Source organism: Notothenia rossii (assembly GCF_949606895.1).
Source record: "Notothenia rossii genome assembly, chromosome: 5".
NCBI lineage: Eukaryota > Metazoa > Chordata > Actinopteri > Perciformes > Nototheniidae > Notothenia > Notothenia rossii.
Window position 1 is genome coordinate 87,984,767 of NC_136903.1, and position 22,500 is coordinate 88,007,266.

Genomic DNA, 22,500 nt, shown 5'->3' on the forward strand with positions numbered 1-22,500 from the left:
AAATACCCCAATAAAAAGCAGCAGGCTGAAACTAGCAATTGGGTAAATAACAAATCACAGCATTTCTAAGTGTGTAGGGTTCACCAATATAAGTTAATCATATGACCAACAATAGTGTACATTCACACTTTATTATAGGGGTCACCTTGAAGGCTAGTTGTGTAGATAAGTCAATAGGCATATTTAAGAGCTTCCTATGTTACTGAACCTGTAATCCAGTTTATTTTGTCACAGGACAAACAATCTTTTGTCAGCAGTGCTTTGGTGACCTCACTGCTCTGTTTGCTCAGGTGAACATATCTAAAGTATCCGGAGGGGGACCATCGCTGCTTTTCATCTCTGACAAAACTCTAAAATGAGAGGGAGGTTTTATTTAAAGTGTTGGTTTCTGACTCACAGTGAGTTTAAAAGACTCTAAAAGCAGAGAAGCAACCAGGAATCACATTTTCTGTTTTACTTCACGACTGAAATTCCAGGCAAAGATACAAAATACAATTATTTAAAATGTGTTTAAAGTGTTGTGTTTGCTAGAAAAAACTATGAATGCTATCTTCTTGTCACAAACTCGAAAGTCAACATTTTCAAAGTTCATGGATTGCATGGAAATGTGATCTATTGTTTTCAATTACAATACAAGGTAATGAGAAATCAATGACTGATTGCAGCCGGCCAACTAACAGAGTCTGTCAGTCCAGATGGTCAGACACCATGAACTCCCATTCAGTCACTTTGTTGTAGTAGATCATAAACCGGACACATTGTTCCGCCACATCTGTCAACTTTAAAACAAACCCACGTCCGCTTTGTTATGAAGGTGTGTGTGAAAGTAAACACTCCTCACATGGAGCGGTGCCTCTTCCCAAACACAAGCAGTTCATTCTAATCATGTGATCTGTGATAGACGAGGAGTGTGTCAACACGAGCCTTGACATGAGAAATTAGGTTAGACAAGAAACAGGCTCTGTGTTCAATCCTTCAATGGAGCTGTGATTTATGGTGTGTGTGTGTGTGTGTGTGTGTGTGTGTGTGTGTGTGTGTGTGTGTGTGTGTGTGTGTGTCACATTGTAAACAGCACTGCGCAGCGCGACAATGTAAACATTTCCTCATTCCTGAGATATCCAAGGAGCACCGTTCTACCTTTGAGCATTCCCACCCGTGTACAAAGCCATGGCTAAGATGCATGCATGCACATTCACATGATCCACACACACACACACACACACACACACACACACACACACACACACACACACACACACACACACACACACACACACACACACACATACTTACACACCATTTGCCTACTGCATTCCTGGAAGCCAGTGTAGCGCGAGGACGAAGTTCAGGGAGAGATGAAGCATGTGGCTACAGGTAGAGCTGCAGCATTATCAGGGTATGACTGACAGCACACACCACGAGAAAGAAAAGTGTCACCAGGGAAACCAGGGACCTTTAGATCTTCAGTCTAACGCTTTCTCAACTGAGCCATTTTGGCACAATGAGCCTAATTTGGTGGCCGTAGGATGGAAAACAATATCAATCAATCAATCAATCAATCAATGTTTATTTATATAGCACAATATCATAAATGTTACATTTGTCTCAGTGCACTTCACAGTTTGTACAGAATATCAGTATGATCACCCTCTGTCCTTAGACCCTCACATCATACAAGGAAAAACTTCCGGAGAAACCCCACAGTTTAAAGGGGAACATGGGAGAAACCTCAGGGAGAGCAACAGAGGAGGGATCCCTCTCCCAGGACGGACAGACGTGCAATAGATGCCGTGTGTAAATTGAAAAGATAATACATTTTACAGCATAGGTAGACCAAATGTTTGGAAATGCATGTGTGTATAATAAGAAGATGAATCCACGAGGATATCCATCCAGGACTCATGATCCAGGACCACAGCAACAGGCACAGCCTACTAATACTACATTGTTACTGATCATCCAACCAGCCTTTCTGCAGTTTAAATTGCAGCTATGAATGAAACTACATGTCCACCAGACAAAAGCACTTAACCTCTGGGATCTATATATATTTAATCCCAACCAAAGAAAAACACAAAATCTAAAAGCAGACAGTGGCATCAGTAGGCTACATCTTTTAGCTTGAGCTAGATGGCAGTCGGGTTCTCACATAGCATCTGACTTACATATCTACAATTTTACACCCAGGCACGAGTAAACCTTTGACCTACAGACTGCTATGCTTCAGCAGCTCTAACCATTACGGTTGCGCCCAAAACTGTCCCCTTTGCTGCCGAAACCAGGGATCGAACCAGGGACCTTTAGATCTTCAGTCTAACGCTCTCCCAACTGAGCTATTTCGGCACACAAGGTGACACAATGGTGGCCGTCAGAACCAAAACAACACAACATTTAGTAAAGACAACAAGCCTTTTCAGAGAGTACAACTTTCAACTAATGCTTGATGGCAGTTGGGCTGTGGCTTCTAACATGGAGGTTTCAAGATGGGACACTTGATGAAATGCTGCTAACATACAAAACAAAATATTTGCAAATATTCACAGTATTAAATATATGCAGGTGAAATCAGCGGGCCTACATTAAAATGCATCCGGCAACATCTGGAATGAATACAGAGTAGCCTACAATCAGTCAGAAAATATCAAGAAAAAAGCACCCATATATAAAAACGTAATGGCCTATCAATACACTATCTCATAATCCTAAATAAGTGAAGTTTGAAAACAGTTGACGGGTTGTATTCATTGAGGGGGGTAAAACCATTGAGTGCAGTAAGCTCTAATGAAGGGTTTTGGACGCTGCAGGAATACGTTCAGCACTGCCTGAATGCATGAGGCTGCTGCAGAAAGGATATGATGGGAAGATTAAACAGATTTATCCATGTGGGCCCAATAATGGCTTCCAAATAAACACAGCAGACAGACATCTACCAAACTTCCTGTGGACTTGTTTATGTATTCCGGTTTAGCGCACATACACACCAGTTGTGAGGGGCTTGCCTCCAGCAGTATAGGGAACAAGTTTGAGCAGATTTAATGTGGCCGGACATCCGCGGTTACTCATCTCATTGTTCACCGGCTGTTTGAGATTTTAGTGACAGGCAGCAGAGTCGTGATGAGCATGAAATCCAGGGTTAGTTAGAAAAGACACAACACTGGAAGGCATCCCATGATGGGGAAGTACAATTTATAGAAAGAAGGTTTATCTGCAAAGTTTTATTCTGATACATTGACGTACTATCCAAATGGAAGTGTCCCCCCTTATTTTGCAAAATTGTACCAAACTTTTATTTATAAATGAACAGATGACATCTCTTATTCTAGATTACAGACTGACACAGTATCAATGTCCTATTTGTTTCAGTCCAAAACACAACAATATTCACTATTATTTAATATGGGTACAATAATAATAAGATAAAATACATAATTACTCAAAATTGTATTTAAGTACCGTACTCGAGTGAATGTGCTTAGTGACTTTACACCGCTCCCGCTGTGGGTTTTACATGCGGGGGCCCGGGTTACAAGGGTAACATGTTTTGTCTTTGGCTATGCTGAGTCAATTTTAATTTTACATTATCTATATGTTAAAGTGGACATATCATGCTATATTTGAATAATATAGTGTAGGACCATACCTATATAAGGCATATTTATACTTTTTATTTTTCAAAATACCAAACAGATCATGCATTTTAGCCATTCCTCATTTCGCTCAATTTAACAGTGTCTTTGCATCATGGGCTGATTCTGTGAGAACAGCACCATCTACAGGCCTGGCATATGTACTACAGCGTCTCCAGCGCTTTCCAACGGCAATGTCCGTGGCTGTCTCCTCCTGATTGGTGGAGTTGGCCCAATAGCCGTAGCGCCACTTCTTTTTTTTTCTTTTTTTAAATCAAGATCAATATTGATTCATTTATTTAAAAATAAAACAAAGTATAAACCACATCAAATAAAAAAAAAATATTTTCTCCTTTGAACAGAACAAGTTAGTGTAAGTAAGTTTAAATGGCCGAAGGTGAACAATCATCACAAGGACAGGTACATCGTAGCGCCACTTCTGTGACGTCACAGAAGTGTTCAAATCTGGATCAGTCTGTATCAGATCCGTTGCAGCCCCTTTTTAAGAGATTTGGGTATGGAGGGAAATAGAGAGGGTTGTGTTTTCTGACACTTGGTGAGTTCCCTGGAACACCGGGGACACATGTTCATGTAGAAAAGACGTACAAAAGTGCATTTTGCATGATAGGTCACCTTTAAATATCTTTGAATATAAAATTACATTACACTTGTTAGATGCTTTTATCCAAAGAATGGACTTACATACATTCAGAACTGTGGGCGATCCCCAAAGGAGCAATTTGGGGTGAAGTGTCTCAGGGACACGACGACATGCTGATTGCAGTGGGACTTGAACTTGCTATCATCTGATTCAAGGATCAGCGCACTAAACCACCGAGCCACACCCTGCCTATATTCATATACATTCTTCATGCTTGAAAAGCTGTAGCTCATGAATGCTCCTCTGCTCACAGTTCCCCACCAGTAACACAATCAACATGCCATTCTGCTTTAGCGGTTTATCTTACTCTGATGCTTACTTGTGATGTTGGGGTAAAGATACAAATTACATTTAAAAAAAATCATATAAGCTTTCAAATTTAGATTGTATCATGTGGTCAAGAGCTAAGCATTCGTGTTACATGTGGGGGCATCAGATTTAACACCCGGGGGTAACATCTTCTATCTTCAAATATTCTCAAAGTCATATTAAATTATCATCACACGTAAGCCGTCAGAGTAAGATAAACCGCTCAAGCAGAATGGCATGTTGATGGTGTTACTGTGGGGAACTGAGAGCAGAGGAGCATTCATGAGCTACAGCATTGCAAGGATGAAGAATATTATAAGAGATTTACTTTATCACAGGGAAGTTATTTCATATTGTAGTTTGATAAAAAAGATTCGGTGTTGCACCTTGTAGACTTAACCCTGTCTTCACTGCTCTCACTACTGTAGCATTTGTATCACTATACTGCCACCACTGGACAGAGAGGTGGTACTGCAGCAGTTGAGGCTGCCCGAGCAACATAAGATGTGATTAGGTGACTTCCCCATGTGCCCCAATGTAATATGTGTTGTGAGGGAATGATGTATTGTCAAACACCGTGGTTTGATCTTAGCGTGTGCAGCCAGTGACGTGTTTTGTCTCAGTGTGTTAACTAGTTGTGGCTTGTGTTTGTTAGTTTTTCTGAGATGTGCTCCATTGTGTCTTTTTGCAGTGTTTACTGTTATCAATTTATTAAGCAAGAAAGTTGTTTTATTTTGTCTTCAGTTTGTTTTGTAAGTCGGCGTTTGAGCACTCTATATTTTTATTTATTAAACATTATAAATAGGACAGGTCGAATCAAGCAATCTGATTGGTTCTTAGCCGGGATATAATGAGCGTATATCACGGGTAGAATTGTAGTACTTTTCACAAGTCAGTATCCCTCCGCGTCTGAGAAAAGCTACAACCGTTACAACTGTTACATTACGTGTGTTACGAAACTAACTAACTAACAAAGCTTAAGATGGAAACATTTTGTCACGATCTGTCTGTGTTTTGTTTTGTCTTTTCTTTTTCTGTCTTTGGTTTCCTGTTTTATTTTGAAAAGTGTTCACCCCCTGTCGTGCCTGTTGCTTTCTGTCTGCGTTCCCTCCTGTCTGAGTGATTACCCGATTGTGTTCACCTTGTGCCCCTGTGTGTTCTCCTCCCTCCTCACCTGTCTCTTGTTTCTTTGATTAGTCTTGTGTGTATTTAAGTTCTGTTTTTTCTGTCTGTCTTTGTTAGTTCCTTGTGTGTCTTGATGTTGTTCACGGGGAAGAGTTCTGTTTTTGTTTCATTTAGCCTTGGAATAAAGGTTTTTTTCTGTGAAATCTGCGTTTGGGTCCTTCCTGCTTCGCTCAACTCTGACACACTTAAGGTTAACTTCGAACTCCGGGTTGGCCTTACTATGGAGGAGTGGATTGAGCAGTGCCTATCTCCAGAAAGCACCTGCAGAGCTACGTGAAGAGCAGGTAGACCAACTGGAAAAGTACCATCAAAAGCTTTCTGATGTGGGTCTTGAAACAAAGCAGAGAAATTATGACTGCTCGTGGCGACAGGTGCGAAAGCTTTCTCCAGAGCTACTGGAAGCCGAATCTCGAGGACCGGAGAAAGTGGAGCAATATTCTCGCCACGCCAAGCAACAGCCTACATTAGTACAGGGGTGTCAAACTCAAGGCCCGGGGGCCAAATCTGGCCCGCGACTTCATTTTATGTGGCTCGCAAGAGCTTGCAAAGAATATAACTTATAGTTTATTATACGGTTACATGCTACTTTACAGTATATCTATATATGCTCATTTTAATTAATTTCTTACTTTATAGTTATTTCTCTTTCTTTTCTCTTTGATTTATCCTTAATTGTATTAATCTGTGTGAATCTGTGCTGTCCTGTTTTTCAATCTTACCCTGTTGTTGTTAAACTACTGAATTTTCCCACGGGTATTAATAAAGGTCCATCTTAAAGAAGCATGTTGCCCATAAACTATGTCCCACAATGGATCTCATTTTGTGACATGCGCACTCAAGAGACTTGCAATTATTTGCCCTATACTTCTGCTTTCAGACGTAGTTAATTATGAAGTTATTACCCTATCCAATAATAATCCAATGCAGAGGCAATAATGTAATATAATACATTATTTCATATATATTATGTATATGTATATTGATATAGTTACAACTGGCCCTTTGAGTGCAAACCTAATGCTAATGTATCCCACGATGAAATTGAGTTTGACACCCCTGGGCCCTAGTACATACAAATTAATGTAAATAAATAGCCAAATAATGGATCAACGCTCTCTGTCTAATATGTTCACTAGCTGTTAGTGTTTTTGCATTGCAACCACCTCGCACTATGTCTTGTGCAAAAGGCAACAGAGGGACTATTTTATTTTGAACATCATTATTTACTAATAAAAACTATTTAAATTAGAGTGTGTATTCTTCTTTCATATTGCCACACTTGTTAACCGTTTTATAAAAGCAATAGCTCACTTCAGGCCGTGGTATATGCTCATTATATCACAGCTAAGGGGCGTGGTTCGGCCCGACGCAAAGCTGTTTGTATATTTAAGCAATATATTTTTTTTTGCCCGTTTTTTTTTATCTGTTGCCTTTTCTTTCAGACAATAAGGGAACGTAACAGACCTCTACGCTACAGTAAAGGGTTTTAAACATATGACATTTCTTATTTAAAGCACTGTAAAAAGCGGCATTTTAAACTAAATGCGCGAAAAACGCACGTAATAAATGCAATAAAACAAACAAGTAAAAATACTGTTGCATTGTGGCACTGTTGGTTTTCCATAGACCAGACAGACATTCCCAACGAAACTCCAGATACTTTTTTTTTTTTTTCAGAAATCCTTATATTTCTGCTATTCTTTTTTTTGTCAACCAGTCGCTTTATTGTAGAGGCTGAGTTGAAACGCCGGGACTTGAGGCGAATGCTTCTGGGGGAAATTTCAGGATTCTGAGTAAAACTAATTTCAAAAAGGAATGGCTCAGAACATTTTTTTTTTGTATTCAGTTCAGAAATCTGATATTAAATTAAGAATCTGACTTTCATGCCTGCCCTGTTAACAACCCAATGTCCCTGCATACAGTCTCAAATGCTATCTTCTATGAGATCAAAGGAACAGATATCCAGTTTATGTTGAAATGGCTTCGTAGTACAGGCCTCAGGTGCTTTGGCAAATTTGGCACACAATACAAATGAACACAGGGAACAAAACATTCACCTCAGATCAGACGCCAAGATATTTTTGGAAACATGCAGCATAGCAACATAACATAACAGTTTAACAGTTAAAGAGACACACGGAGGTAGATAATACAAGTACAATACAATATAAATAAATAATGATCCCTCTCGAACAATTAAAGGAAGAAATAATACAAAATGAATGGATCCAAAAAAAGGTAGAAATCTATAAATAAATAATAATAATATAAATATATAATAAAAGGAATTAAAGAAATAATATTAAAAACGTAATACAAATAGATTTGGTAGATGAGTTATACATTACATTAATGCACACAATGTACACAATATCAGTTTTTTTTTGTATTAATGCACATTCCATTCTATTTCAATGTAAATACTGCTATATTTGACTAAAATATATATCATTTTTTATGTTATTATTATTATATTATTATCTCTGTTTTTATTTTATTTTTTATTTATATGTATGCACCACGACACCAAGTGAAATTCTTCGTACGTGTCAATCTATCTGGTAATACACCTGTTTTCGGCGTCTTTTTATTTGGCTGAATTGTGCTCGGCAAAACTCGGAGATGAGTGGGCGTGCTCGGCTTGCGCTGCGTCGTCTCAACCGGCGGTACAATCGGATGATCCGGGGCGGGCGGAGCTAAGGAGGAGGAAATGCTACAGTTGGCTGGTTTGCTCCCAAGAAAACCGGCGACGAGCATCCATACCCGGCAGAGTGATCATCCACATCCCTGCTTTCAATTCATCATTACCTAAAACAACAAACAAAAGCAAAAATACACCGCCTTTCTTTAACATACACACGTCAGCTGATCATAAAACAAGCGACTCTTGTATGCTGCAGTTTCTACCGGAGAGGAACGGTAAAGACAAACGGGATGGAGACGCAGATACATGTGCCGGTGGGGTCACCGTTTATTCGTAAAATCCCTATTTTTGTGGACGAACACAACGTGACGGAGGGGGCGATGAAGCTCATTAAAGACCTGAGACCGGCGTGGGACGCGAACCGGGTCAAAACCAAGGTAACGGGATCTGCTAGCTGGTATGCTAGGCTAGCTTAAGACTGACAGGAGGAGGAGGGCCGAGGAGACATTAAACACTGAGTAGCTTCAGTTATTTCAACAAACGACACACCGCTATTTACACCTTCGTTATAATCAACGAAGATGACTATTTGTTTATTTCCGTGGTTGTCTTAGTTGCAAATAATATAGAAACGTTAGCTAAGCTAGCAAGCAGAGGTGGGAAGTAACGTAGTACATCTACTCAAGTACTGTTCTGAGGTACTTCTACTTTAATTGAGTATTTCCATTTTGTACTACTTTTTACTTATACTCCACTACAATTCAGAAGTAAATCGTGTACTTTTACTCCATGACATTAAGGTAGTACCTCTGAGGAGGACCGTGTACACATTATACACTGACTAGGTTCATTTAAGTCAACAATAATGTAGAAACGTTGGCTTAGCTAGCAAGATGCTCTCAGACTTTAAGTTAGTTATGGTAGCAAACTCATCCAGTCAGTGAGTCACCCAAAAGGCTGGAGGATTACTCATTATACAGACAGGGGGTGGAAGAAGTACTCAGATCTTGTACTTGAGTAAAAGTACCAGAGTGTAGGAATACTCTGTTACAAGTAAACGTCCTGCATCAAAAGGTTACTCAACTAAAAGTACAAAAGTATTGGCAACAGAATATACTTAAAGTACCAAAAGTAAAAGTACTCATTGTGAAGAATAATACATATTTTATGTTTTGACTATTCTTATATATGTATTAATGTGTTTTATTAAAGTTGTTATATGTATAGCTAGCTCCAATTCCTTTGTCTGATGTAGCTTGTGAATTTAATCCTGATGTAAGTAAAGTCTCATTTAAGTGTTGATCATATTGTTCATCACTATATCTGCAAAGGTACTGCATAAATGTGGAGGAGTAAAAGTTCACTATTTACCTCTGAATTGTAGAGATGTAAAAGTACCAAGTAGTTAAACATTGAAATACTCAAGTAGAGTACAAGTTCCCCAAATTGTACTTAAGTAAAGTACTAGTGACATGTACTAGTACTTAATGACTTTCCACCACTGTATTACAGACAGCATCATATAGGTCCAAAGTACACAACATGTACACGCCAGGTGACGTGGTGGTCAGTTTGCTAAATATCAGAATCAGACTTCCTTTATTAGCCCCACAGAGGGGACATTTACAAGCCACAGCTAAGAGATCGTACTGATGGACACAACATAACATGTAGTCAAGCGAGCACACATATGAAACATTTCACACAAAATAATTATACATAAGTATCAAAAGGTTAGTAGCTGCATTATAAAGAAAGTGAACCAAGTAGAAAGTAATGAAGTAGCTGCAGAATGACAGTAGTAAATACTATAATTCCTAGTATAAAGTATTGCACAGTTTTGTGTTACGAGTCGACAGCATTGTTACGGGTGTTGGGTGCTGCAAAACGAATAAGCAAAACAGTGTTGTTATAGTCCGTAATGTTGTGTGTGAAGCAGACACACCTTCTGAAGACTGTTTCAGAGCTGGTTGAACTCAGACTGGGAGCTAGTATTCAGCATTGCTTAGTTTATTATGTCTAGCAGCTAATCTAGTGTGTCTGAATGTTAGACACATAAACATACAGCTGTTGGGTCGGACACTGTGAGAGAAGCATGCTGAGAAACCTTACCGCTTCATCGTAGGCCGACTGTAATGACTTTACTAATTATTAAATAGAAGTTAGGGTGTAACGGTGCTGTGGGAGGCTATGTGATGTAGACAGTTACATCATGCATTCACAGTACTTAGGAACATGTTATTTTTCTGTGTCTTTAAAATAGTATTCCTTATTCTCCTAAAGAAAGAAAGAGATGAGGGTTGTGTGTGTGTGTCTATAAACTGGAGAGCAAATGTCACAACTGGCTAGGCTGACCTTCTCTAAATGTCAGTTTCCACAAAGTAAGCCAAATCTTCAAAGTATGTGCGCTGAATGCAGTTTTAAAAGAAGAAATGATATGCAGAGGTGGCATTGTGTCAAACTCAAACACACAGAGGGCCAAAATAAAACAAATGGGTACTAGTCGAGGGCTGGACTGGTTCGATGTTTATTGCAGAACTTATTGAAATGAACTTATTGCACATATAAAGCTTAAATGATTGCCTATAAAAACAAGATGAAACATTAAATAATCAGTTGCATTCATTTCTTATGGCTCTATCTGCAGCTTTTCCAGAGTCATTTCTTATGAGTACATTTTCCCACAGGCCAACAACAGCTTCAACAAAACTATTTCCCTCAAAGAGAAAAACAAACATGCCCTGTTGTCGTGAGAGAGAAAGTGCAGAAGGAAACATCCATTAAACTCAGTGTGCTGCTCTGTGATGCTAGCTCAGATACTTGGCATCTCATCTTGGGTGCAAGGTCATCAATGTTTGGGCTCAGGCTCTGAGCTGAGGAGACCCTCAGGATGGAGTGAAGGTGTGCGTGCAATATACCGGCGGGCCAGATCTAATAGTGATTAGAAATTATCCTGCGGGCCGAAATTAAATCCACCAAGGGCCTGATTTGGCCCCCGGGCCTTGAGTTTGACACGTGCATTAAAACATATGAAGTTTTAAACAAAAATACTAAAAAAAAAGGAAAACCGGTCTGTGTCTTGCTTGGGGCTAAAAGACAATACAAACAAGGACAGGAAGGAACATTTGTCCAGCTCTCAAAGTGAACAAGAAAGAATCACTTTATGATTGAATGAAACCCAGCTCTGTGGTTTGAAGCTATATCTGGGGAAATGCCACATGTGATTTCCTGGAGCTTTCCTTTATCCAACGAGCAGTCGAAAACCTAAATATATTTAAAATGATGGTTGAGCCTGGATAAGAAGGCTATTATACTGTTCATACTTTCATAGCAAACACACTTTAAAGTTGCATGCTGCTTTATATGAGTATCAAGATACTGTTCTTCATAAGTCAATATACAAAAGCTGAATATTTAACTTAAAACTATTGAGCAATATTTATGGCCTGGAATTGTACTATCTGAGTAATACTTGATAATAGAATCCATTTTGTATCTCTGGTATGCATTTTGTGTTCCAACCAATATGAACATCAGACACTTTTTGATAACCTTTGCCACATATTCAGCACACACACACACTTGTTGTTGCGCAATCCGTTTTAGAGATGTGTCAGGGAAGGAAATGCATAATTGATACGTTGTAAAATGATCAAGTGACTGACGTGTCATTGCCAGGTCAAAGTCTTTGGATTAGCTCTGACAGCGGGCACGATAAAAACAATGCTACTGCTGTTACTCTCTAACGTGGCACGGTCTGAACCCCGACCGTGTGTTTACATCCTGCTGGCTGGTCTCTCTGGATCTGATACCCCACACATTCACACACACACACACACACACACCTGCAGCAGAGCATGTGAACATGTTGACCTCGATCTTTACAAAGCAGACCAGCAGAGCCTTTCTCACTGAGCTCCACCCAAACAGACTTTTTACCTCACTGTATGATTTCGTCTTACAAGAACCGATGGAGTACAGCTGCACAACTGGCCACGACTCAATAACAAGGTCAACGCAGGAATACATAGGGTGGGGAGGGGTGGGGGGATGCTAAGCAAGACCTTAGAGACAAATGCTGGTTGCTGATAGATAATATCAGGTCCACCTTAAACTGACCCTGTTCTTCTTTTTGGGCTTTTCTTTAATGGTCTGCAAAGGCTATAATCCCCGTGTCCCCTCCAGAGGGAGTTTCTCTCCCACACTCTCCCCCCCCCTGCCAAAAAATGCTTCCATTGACTCCTTTGATTACTTCCAGTACATAGTGACATCACTATGTAAAACTCGCACTTCCATTGGCTAGCCCTCCAACACATTGTACATGATAGGCTAAGGGGCGGGACATTTTTAAGCAGTTGACCAATCACAGCAGACTGGCCTCTGGTTCCAGACAGAGGGTGAAAAGAGGTGACAGGCATATGAGAAAAATGAAGAGCTTTTTGAACATTAAAGCACGGAGACATGTCCCAGTAGAGACACTACATACTAAACTTTTTAAAAAGCTGGCTGGCTACACACTTTAGTTTAAACATTGTTAAATCCTTTTCTTGTTTTGAATCCACAATGCTTACGCCCAGCTTGCCACACACCGGTGGAAACCTGGAGATTATTTAAAAAAGTGTTTGGTTGCGATGGGGAGGATGTTCCTGAGCAGTGAGTGGGACCATTGTTTGGAGGGGAGAGGGAAGCGCTGGATGTGTAGGAGAGCAGCTCTGTTGACAGAAACACCTGATTAGCCTCGCCACCTGGACAGGAAGACCTTTACTGTAAATACACACCGTCTGTCTCCAAACAGCGCACACACTCGCTCTGAGATCCTGAAAACACCAGAGTGTGCCAACAGCAACAGAGCAACAGTGTCCTCTTACAACTTTCTCATGCTGAAGACCGCTGAATCATCTCTGCCAAAAAAAAAAAAAGGAGGAATCGGAGTCAGAACAAGGACTCATTCATGAAAAAGAAATAAAGCGTCAGGAAATATATGGCTGATTGTTTACCTCTGTCTGGTCCAAGCTTATCGCTGTCTGTCGATGTATTGATCGCCGGTGTTAGCGGTGCATTGTGTGGCGGTAGAAGGGATCAGTCATGTGGTAGCAAAGGCGTGTATGCCTGTGTGTTTACGGTCATAACAGGGATGCCTGATCGCCCATCTTTGTGGTCAGCCACGTAAGGAATGCCAGATATGTGTGAGTGGGCGTCTGGGCGGTGTGTATGTTGTTATTGTGTTCGAGCAGTGGGAGGCAGTAGACTTATTCTGTCACTCAGTCATTTAAAGGTCCTCTATGATACTGTTTTTCATCAACATATTAAAGGTCTCAGACATTTACGGGTTAGATTTAGACACAAGGCTTTTTGCTTACTCGTTTTTTTTATCATGCGGACGTGGACGTGGTCATATCTAAGCTACGTTTGAAAATGGATAGACGCGTGTTGGTTGAGGTCTTTCGAAAAGTGTGGCTTGAATATTAGACCCACCTATACCCAAGTCCCTACGGACACTTGGCTCGTTTGAAATTCACTCAGATGCTATGAATGTAATGAAAGATCGGGAGTAATATCTGACGAAGCCTAATCAATTGAATTCTGCACTTTTCATGTTGCTACCAACTCGCATATATTCAGTGGTGTAGTGGTCGTTGGACGCGGGGGATCGCCGTCCCCCCACTTATTTGGAGTCCCCACCTTTTTGAAACAAGATTTTTTTTGAATAGTCTAATAAATATAAAATCATTGCCAGTGTTATCAGTTGCAAGTGTGTATTTGTTGTAATAATGACGAAAACATAATACATTTCACAGTAATTATAATAAAAACGTAGCTCAAGTATTTATGTAACTTGATCTGAAGCATGTGTGGGAGGGGCAGCACCGTGTGTGGGAGGGGCAGCACCGTGTGACTGAAACGTATTGACATGTTGGTTATATACTTAAAGAAGGTTTTGAATGTATTCATTATTGTATGAACATTTTTTAATTGGCAGGTGGACGTCAGATCATCTAGGGGGGTCCGGGGGTATGCCAGGTATGCCAGGTGTCCGGCTTCGTGCGAGACTGCACACACGGCATTTTTATCATTTGTCCCGCGTCCCACAAATTGAGACTATGTCCCGCATTTGAGTGACAGTCGCGCAGAAAGGCCGGATCGGTTCGCTGACGGCCGGCAACGCCCTTAATTATTATATTTTATTAAACGGCATCATGTAAGTTGCGCTGACAGGCGAGAGAGGTCCACAGTGTACAAGCCCCCCCCCCCCCCGTTGACAGTTCACAAGCACGTCCATAGTGTCTCCCCGCCCCGTCCACCCTGTAAAAAAATCCCCACTACACCACTGCATAAAACCACATTATATTAAATTGTGTGAAGCCAAACATATGATCACTGTTAATATTTGATTAATTGTGCAGCCCTAGTTGACTCCTAGAAATGTCTCAAATGCAGCAAACACAAGAAAGCACAGGCGGATACAGACACCTATGTGAATGTTACAAATCGATTGACGTAAAGGTCCTGAGGCTCATGTGACAGTATGCCAGTTGAAAATGCTGCTGAATGAGACATTTCATATCTCATGAAGGTGAGAGCTGCATGGTGTCTGCACTGTTGCTCCTGACAGCTGATAGCTTTAGTGAACACTCAAATTCCAGATTGTGTTTTGGAAAAGCACCGTGGCGCTGTGCGGGGACGTTGGGGGTCTTCCTCTGGATCTCTGTGAAAGGTTACATGACTCCTTTTATCTTCCTCCTCCAGCTCTTCACAGATGGAACCACCAACAAACTGGTGGGCTGCTACGTGGAGGACAGTCCCGACGACGTGGTCCTGGTCAGAGTTTACGGGAACAAGACGGAGCTGTTTGTGGACAGGGACAATGAGCTGAATAGCTTCCAGGTAGCTCATCAACATGGCAGTGCTTTGCTGTGAATGAAAACACGTCAACAGAATGTTCTCCCGTCTCACTCTTGTGTTTTTCTGTCTCTCTTCTCTAGGTGCTACATGCTAATGGTTGCGCTCCTCGCCTCTACTGCTCATTTCAAAATGGCATCTGCTACGAGTTCATTCAGGGGGACGCTCTGGGGACGCAGGATGTCAGGGATCCTTCTTTGCTCAGGTTAGGATTTAGGAGATCGTGGGAATACTCAGGATTTGTTCTGACTTAGCCCAGAGATGCTTGAATCATTACACTGTAGCATCACACTTTCAAGGTCTATCATAGGTCTCCACATTCTTCACAAGCCAGAAATGCCTCGACGCGGCACAGGGAAAAGGCACAGGTAGCAAAACATGCTAATCACAGGCTGAACGGTCGGTTAGATCGTCTGCCACACGATGTGAGGCTGACGATGGATGTCACTTCATGCAATCAATACTTATATGTAATCTGATGACACGGATTATCCTTGGTGACGGCTTTTGAACACTCATGTGTCCTGTCAGAATGATCGCCGGGGAGATGGCTCGTATCCACGCCATCCACGCACACAACGGCTGCATCCCCAAACCCAACCTCTGGATCAAGATGAGGAAGTACTTCTCCCTCGTGGCCACCGAGTTCACCGAGCAAGCGTCCAACCTCAGGTGAGATCGGCCTTCTCAGCAGTAGATCTTGATCTGTGATACAGCACCCAAAACACACCGACACCCACACACATGCAAATAGCTTCTGAAGTGCAGACTGATTTGCCGGTCACTGAGGTTATGAGTGCAGAGTCTATTTGCCCTGAGCCTGATATCATCTCAGAGCACTCGGGGAACTAGTTTCATTAAGTATTATTGCACCAGGTAGTTACCACGAGTACCAGAGGGTGTTGAGTTTACAAATGATGTATAAACCATTAGATATCTGTAGAGGCCGGACCTGTTTGTCGAAGGAAGACCTTTTCGTCACGTGTCCAGCTGCCCTCTCACTGCTGATATCTTTCTGTTCTGATGGCTTCTATAAATCCAGAATGTGGCTTATGTAAGTGTAACGATAACAGCGGACTGGATTAGGGAGTCTGAGGCATGCGGAGGCCAGATGTTTGCTCAGCTCGCTGCATCAGGTCACGTTTCTCTCTTCCTTGGTTACGCAGTCAGCTGCAGCGACCTGGAGCCGGACAGCACACAGTTGTTGCTCTGGGGTTTGAAGCAGCTTGTGTGAAAGCCCAGAGGTGAACAGGCAATTTGAACACATCGGTAGAGCAGAGCTCCCGTCAGAATATCTTTTTGCCAGTCAACATGTCCGTTACAGTTTAAATCTTCCGGACAAAATTTGAAAAGTGCCGGTCAAAGGTATTTTTTGTTATTTATTGAGCTTTAAAACAAATTGATATGATTTGATATTAAACAAACTAATAATAGTAGATTAACTATTCAAAAGTGTACAGTAATTTACAATAACACGGGAATAATAAACGGAGCGCTCTCTCCCTCTCCTGACAGCCCGTCAGTATCATGCAGCTCGCGGATCAGTAATGAGTGACCGGACAGTAAAACTAAATATATCTATAACTAGTTACGGTAGTTTGAGAGGTAATTAAAATAGCTACGTGTGATATTCTAAACTGAAGTGTGTGTTTTGTTCCGCTCACCGCTGCATGTGATCATTCAGAGCTGCGTGTCGACTCGTCAGCAGCAGCTGACTCTCTCTCCCGTCAGATTAGACTTTACTCGCGTTTATGTCCATATCGATCAGATCCAGCTAGTTCTAGTTAATGATATGACTACCTGCTTATTAAAAGACACCTAAACAATAAGTGTCGCTATGCAACTGGGTGAGGCCACAAAGTATAGCGCAGCATTATGCATTTGTTTACATGCCCACCGGAACCCCGAGGCATTACCAACAGATCAACGCACAATCAACCCATACAGCACATCTCTTTCTCCACATGAAGTGTTAGACATTAGAATTGAATATTCTTGTCTGTCACATACTCTTCTTGTCTGTCACATAAGTGGCGCAACTGAAGCGGTATTGTGCTAAAGGGAAATTATTGTGACCGAAGAGATTTTGATTTGCCGGCCAACGGGAACTCTGACGTCGCCATTTTGTATGCTTCGCGGATGTGCTCGGCTCCTCTCGACTGCTGCTCGGGTCTGCTCGGTCAGCTTCCGGATGAGGCGGCATTCGTTCGACCAACTTACAGTAGATAACATTACAAACATTTTTAACAGGGGCCATAATAGTGTAAATAATGTTTGTTTTGGCAGTTACAACTGAATGTAATGTTTTCTACTTTTCTACATCTGGGAAGGCATTTGCCTTCATCAGATGGAAAGTGTCTTGACCAACAACTTAAGTATTTCTTATAGCTATGCAGGTTATGCAAGCGAGCAAACAGAAACAAGAACAAACAAAAAAGTGAAATGAAGAATACAATTGAAATTGTACAATATAATATTGTGCTGGTTCATCTTATAATTCAGTCTAGAGAATGCACCAGACATCTACAGTAAGACCTGCAAAAATCTAAATGTTCTAGGGGGAGGCCCCCCAAACACTTCGTGGCATTTCGTCCGCACGCATTTTTCAGGGCAATCTCTATTGGGCTCAGGGCCATCTGTAAATTAGCTTAGATGGCCCACAGGGCCATCTCCCAAAATCCTTAATGTCATGCACTGCTCGCTGTCTTAACTCTTTCCACTACAGCCAATCATAACACTCTCAGTCTGCGTCATATGACCAAGATCAGAGATAACAAATCAAATGTTTATAATCAGATAAGAGAAGTCATTTTAAAAGGAGACACGCAGGTGTATCCATAGTGACAGTGCAGCACCGTGAGCGTCCACTGGCAGCTTCTCTCTCTCTGTTTGGGCATTAGGGTCTCATTTGTTTTCACTTATGTTTCCCCATGATTATCCCAAACAACTAGCAGGCTTGGGCTTAACAGGATACATGTGACAGGATTACGTAATCAGTAGGTAACTTTATTCCCTTACAGTTACATCAAAAAATATCACATTTCTAAAAATTGTCGATTACTAGTAGGATTACAATGTTAAAGGTCCTTAAGGTGTTAAATAAGGAGCCCCTCCCCACGCCCCTCTGAGAGATATTTGGTTTCAAAGAACACAATGGTGCTCTAGGAGGAGATTCAGGTGATAAGGGGGGGGGGGGTTACCTTGGTTGCTGATTGGCTAATGGTTACACAAGCCAAAACATCGTTATGACATCATAAAGTGGCCAAAATCTGATCAGCTCATTTTCAGACAGGTTTTTATAGAAATGGATCAAAAAGAGAGAGAATCTTTGTTCCTGAAACTTTCAGAGTCTCTTTCCACAGAGGGGACACATGTTGATGTAGAAGAGACATGAAGAAGAGGGGACACATGTTGATGTAGAAGAGACATGAAGAAGAGGGGACACATGTTGATGTAGAAGAGACATGGAGAAGAGGGGACACCTGTTGATGTAGAAGAGACATGAAGAAGAGGGGACACATGTTGATGTAGAAGAGACATGAAGAAGAGGGGACACATGTTGATGTAGAAGAGACATGAAGAAGAGGGGACACATGTTGATGTAGAAGAGACATGAAGAAGAGGGGACACATGTTGATGTAGAAGAGACATGGAGAAGAGGGGACACCTGTTGATGTAGAAGAGACATGAAGAAGAGGGGACACATGTTGATGTAGAAGAGACATGAAGAAGAGGGGACACATGTTGATGTAGAAGAGACATGGAGAAGAGGGGACACATGTTGATGTAGAAGAGACATGGAGAAGAGGGGACACATGTTGATGTAGAAGAGACATGGAGAAGAGGGGACACATGTTGATGTAGAAGAGACATGGAGAAGAGGGGACACATGTTGATGTAGAAGAGACATGAAGAAGAGGGGACACATGTTGATGTAGAAGAGACATGAAGAAGAGGGGACACATGTTGATGTAGAAGAGACATGAAGAAGAGGGGACACATGTTGATGTAGAAGAGACATGAAGAAGAGGGGACACATGTTGATGTAGAAGAGACATGGAGAAGTGGATTTTGCATAATAGGTGACCTTTAAAACTGATTTAGAGGAATAACTTTGTAATAAATCTAATTTCTCTCTCTCTTTCTCTCTCTCTCTCTCTCTCTCTCTCTCTCTCTCTCTCTCTCTCTCTCTCTCTCTCTCTCTCTAGGATCCAGCAGGAGGTTCCCAGTAAGGCGGTGCTGGAGCAGGAGATGGTTTGGATGAAGGAGCATCTCTCCACTCTGGGTTCTCCGGTGGTTCTCTGCCACAACGACCTGCTCTGCAAGAACATCATCCACAACAGCAAAGAGGGTGAGAACCTCCGGGCTTCCTGTGGAACCAGAGCTTTGCAGAGGGGTCAATGTCGCTCTAGTCTAAAAAGTCCATTTCCTTTTCCTGAAAAAAAGTCAGAAGTTACAAATCTGGAGGAAATCTGGACAGGATGTGTTTTAGATGTTGTTGTCTTTCCTCTGCCCTGTGCACTCTCCACTCGTTGCGACCTTTCTTATTTCCTTTCCTTCCTGTCCTCTTCCATCCCTATGTTTAATCTTCTTTCTTAACAATAACATGAATCCATATAGTCATTTATAAACAATATCCCATGTTTACATTTTGTTAGTTGTAGGTCGACCTATAAGTCAGTCAAGTTTATTGTCAATCTTTCAGTTTGTGTGTACAGACAGAGATCGATAGTAATCCCAAAATAAAGATATATATATACACAATCAACAGACACATTTATACATATGCACACATTAAGACATACATAAAAGCACAACAATCAATATATACAAAGTAACAGTCACTTCAATATCTTTGATAGTGTACATTGATGTTAATTCGGTATATTCTATATTCAATAGCAGTGTTTCCCCTACCATTGTCTTGGCGGGGCGCGGCGCCCTGCCAACAGAGCCCCGCGCCCCGCCTGAAATTCAAGGTGTTGTGATGTATATTTCTCTGCTTCAACAAACTCCTGAGCCTTCAACGTTATCATTATACATTTAACATTTTCCATGTCCTCTCGTTGTCTCTCAGGTCATGTTCGCTTCATAGACTACGAATACTCCAGCTACAACTACCAGGCCTTCGACATCGGCAACCACTTCAATGAGTTTGCAGGTTTGTCAAACCACAGTGTGATCAGAACCTCAGAGTCGTTGTCACATCCATCCAGTGGGGCTCAGTTATACAGCTGTTTGGTTTAGCCTATTGTTCATAGTGTCGTGGAGAGTCCCCGTTGATCAACTGTCACAAAGAACAGTAAATGGGGCGTTAGCTTTAGCCAACATTGCTCATTTCCAGCTGTTGTCCCCGGCCAGATGATGATAGACAGCTTTTTAAAATCACAATATATCAACAGCATTAGTTATAAAGAAAGACAAGTAGATAGAGGCGAAAGGATAAGAGAACAATAAAATGCAGACAACACACGTTACTACATACATGTCACATGTACAGGGCTCCCGCGGGGTCTTAAAAAGTCTTACATTTGATCATCAGAATTTAAGGCCTTAAAAAGTCTTAAATATGATCAACATTTTTTGAAAGGTCTTAAAAATGATGGGATTTGAAAGGTACTTCTGTGTTGCGATCACATCTAAATGTGTTTTGGGGGAAATGTCCGGGCTGCAAAGTAACCTGTACGGTAAAAGCCTTTCAGTTCCCCCCAACAATTTGTATTGAACTAAATCAACATGGAACCAGTAACTAACTTTGCATCCCCCTGCCCCTTATCGGAGAACACCCAGCTAGTAACCTAGCAACCAAGCTTCAGCTAGCGAGAGCACGCTCGTGAACCGTTGCACCGGTGTTATGAATGCCCGCTGAGATATGCATGCACCTCGCGGGAGTGGACGCTAAACACCAATCCTACAACAGCAACGATTGTAGCCACGGGAACAGTGCTCAGAAGATAGCTCTTGATGCACACACACACACACACACACACACACACACACACACACACACACACACACACACACACACACACACACACACACACACACACACACACACACACACACACACACACACACACTTTCACGATTAGGCAGTTCTTTCTTTCTGGTTTTTGTCTAACACAGTTCTGTGTGCTGTTATGCTCAGTCATCGTTCTTATGTTGAACGTGAATACATTTACTTTGAAAGTAATTATGGGACGTATTTTTTTCTTTCATAACAATTTTTCTATTCCATTCAAAGTGGTCTTAAAAAGTCTTACATTTGAGTTGGTGAAACCTGCAAGAACCCTGATATAGCACATCACAATCACATAACAGAAACGAGGGGTCCATGATCACAACATGTAACACAACATGTAACACAACATGTAACACAACATGTAACACAACATGTAACACACATATCCAACACAGACGAGTGTGTGCAGGTTCTCAGTGAACCGTGTTTTGAAGTGAGCTGTAAAGGTGGTACATGTATGTTTCTCTTTGATTTGAGTGGGTAGAGAATTCCAGTTTTGTATTGCTGTGACGGTGTGTGTGTGTGTGTGTGTGTGTGTGTGTGTGTGTGTGTGTGTGTGTGTGTGTGTGTGTGTGTGTGTGTGTGTGTGTGTGTGTGTGTGTGTGTGTGTGTGTGTGTGTGTGTGTGTGTGTGTGTGTGTGTGTGTGTGTGTGTGTGTGTGTGTGTGTGTGTGTGTGTGTGTGTGTGTGTGTGTGTGTGTGTGTGTGTGTGTGTGTGTGTGTGTGTGTGTGTGTGTGTGTGTGTGTGTGTGTGTGTAGGAATGGCGGAGCCGGACTTCGGGCTGTATCCGAGCCGGGAGATGCAGATGGACTGGCTGAGAGTTTATCTTAAGGCCTACAAACAAAAAGCGGAGGTCAGCGAGCGGGAGCTGGAGACCCTCTACGTACAGGTCAACAAGTTTGCTCTGGTGAGGAGCACACACACACACACACACACACACACACACTCTGTATCTATCACTCACACTCACACACTCTGTCTCACGTTACTTCACTCCACCTGATATTCTGATGTGTCTCTCCGAAGGCTTCTCACTTCTTCTGGGGCTTCTGGGCGCTCATCCAGGCCAAATACTCCACCATCGACTTTGACTTCCTGGGGTAAGTCACTGTGTGTGAGTGTGTGGGAAAGCTTTAGAGCTGTGTGTGGCAAA

At 41.7% G+C, this 22,500-nt stretch overlaps 2 protein-coding genes across 2 annotated transcripts in view; both read left to right on the forward strand.

Annotated features, from left to right (window-relative positions):
• Positions 1-304, forward strand: part of slc41a1 (solute carrier family 41 member 1) — a gene marked incomplete at its 3' end in the record, with an annotated part of 33,464 nt that extends 33,160 nt beyond the window's left edge. Inside the window, exon 12 of the mRNA XM_079680591.1 lies at positions 291-304. Coding sequence (XP_079536717.1) covers positions 291-304 — 14 coding nt within the window. The remainder of the gene's footprint in view (positions 1-290) is intronic.
• Positions 305-8,456: 8,152 nt separating this feature from the next.
• Positions 8,457-22,500, forward strand: part of etnk2 (ethanolamine kinase 2) — a 17,541-nt gene continuing 3,497 nt past the window's right edge. Inside the window, exons 1-8 of the mRNA XM_079683108.1 lie at positions 8,457-8,862; positions 15,173-15,310; positions 15,409-15,530; positions 15,857-15,997; positions 19,534-19,676; positions 20,403-20,486; positions 22,106-22,254; positions 22,374-22,447. Of these exons, the coding sequence (XP_079539234.1) occupies positions 8,716-8,862; positions 15,173-15,310; positions 15,409-15,530; positions 15,857-15,997; positions 19,534-19,676; positions 20,403-20,486; positions 22,106-22,254; positions 22,374-22,447 (998 nt within the window). The 5' untranslated portion in view covers positions 8,457-8,715. The remainder of the gene's footprint in view (positions 8,863-15,172; positions 15,311-15,408; positions 15,531-15,856; positions 15,998-19,533; positions 19,677-20,402; positions 20,487-22,105; positions 22,255-22,373; positions 22,448-22,500) is intronic.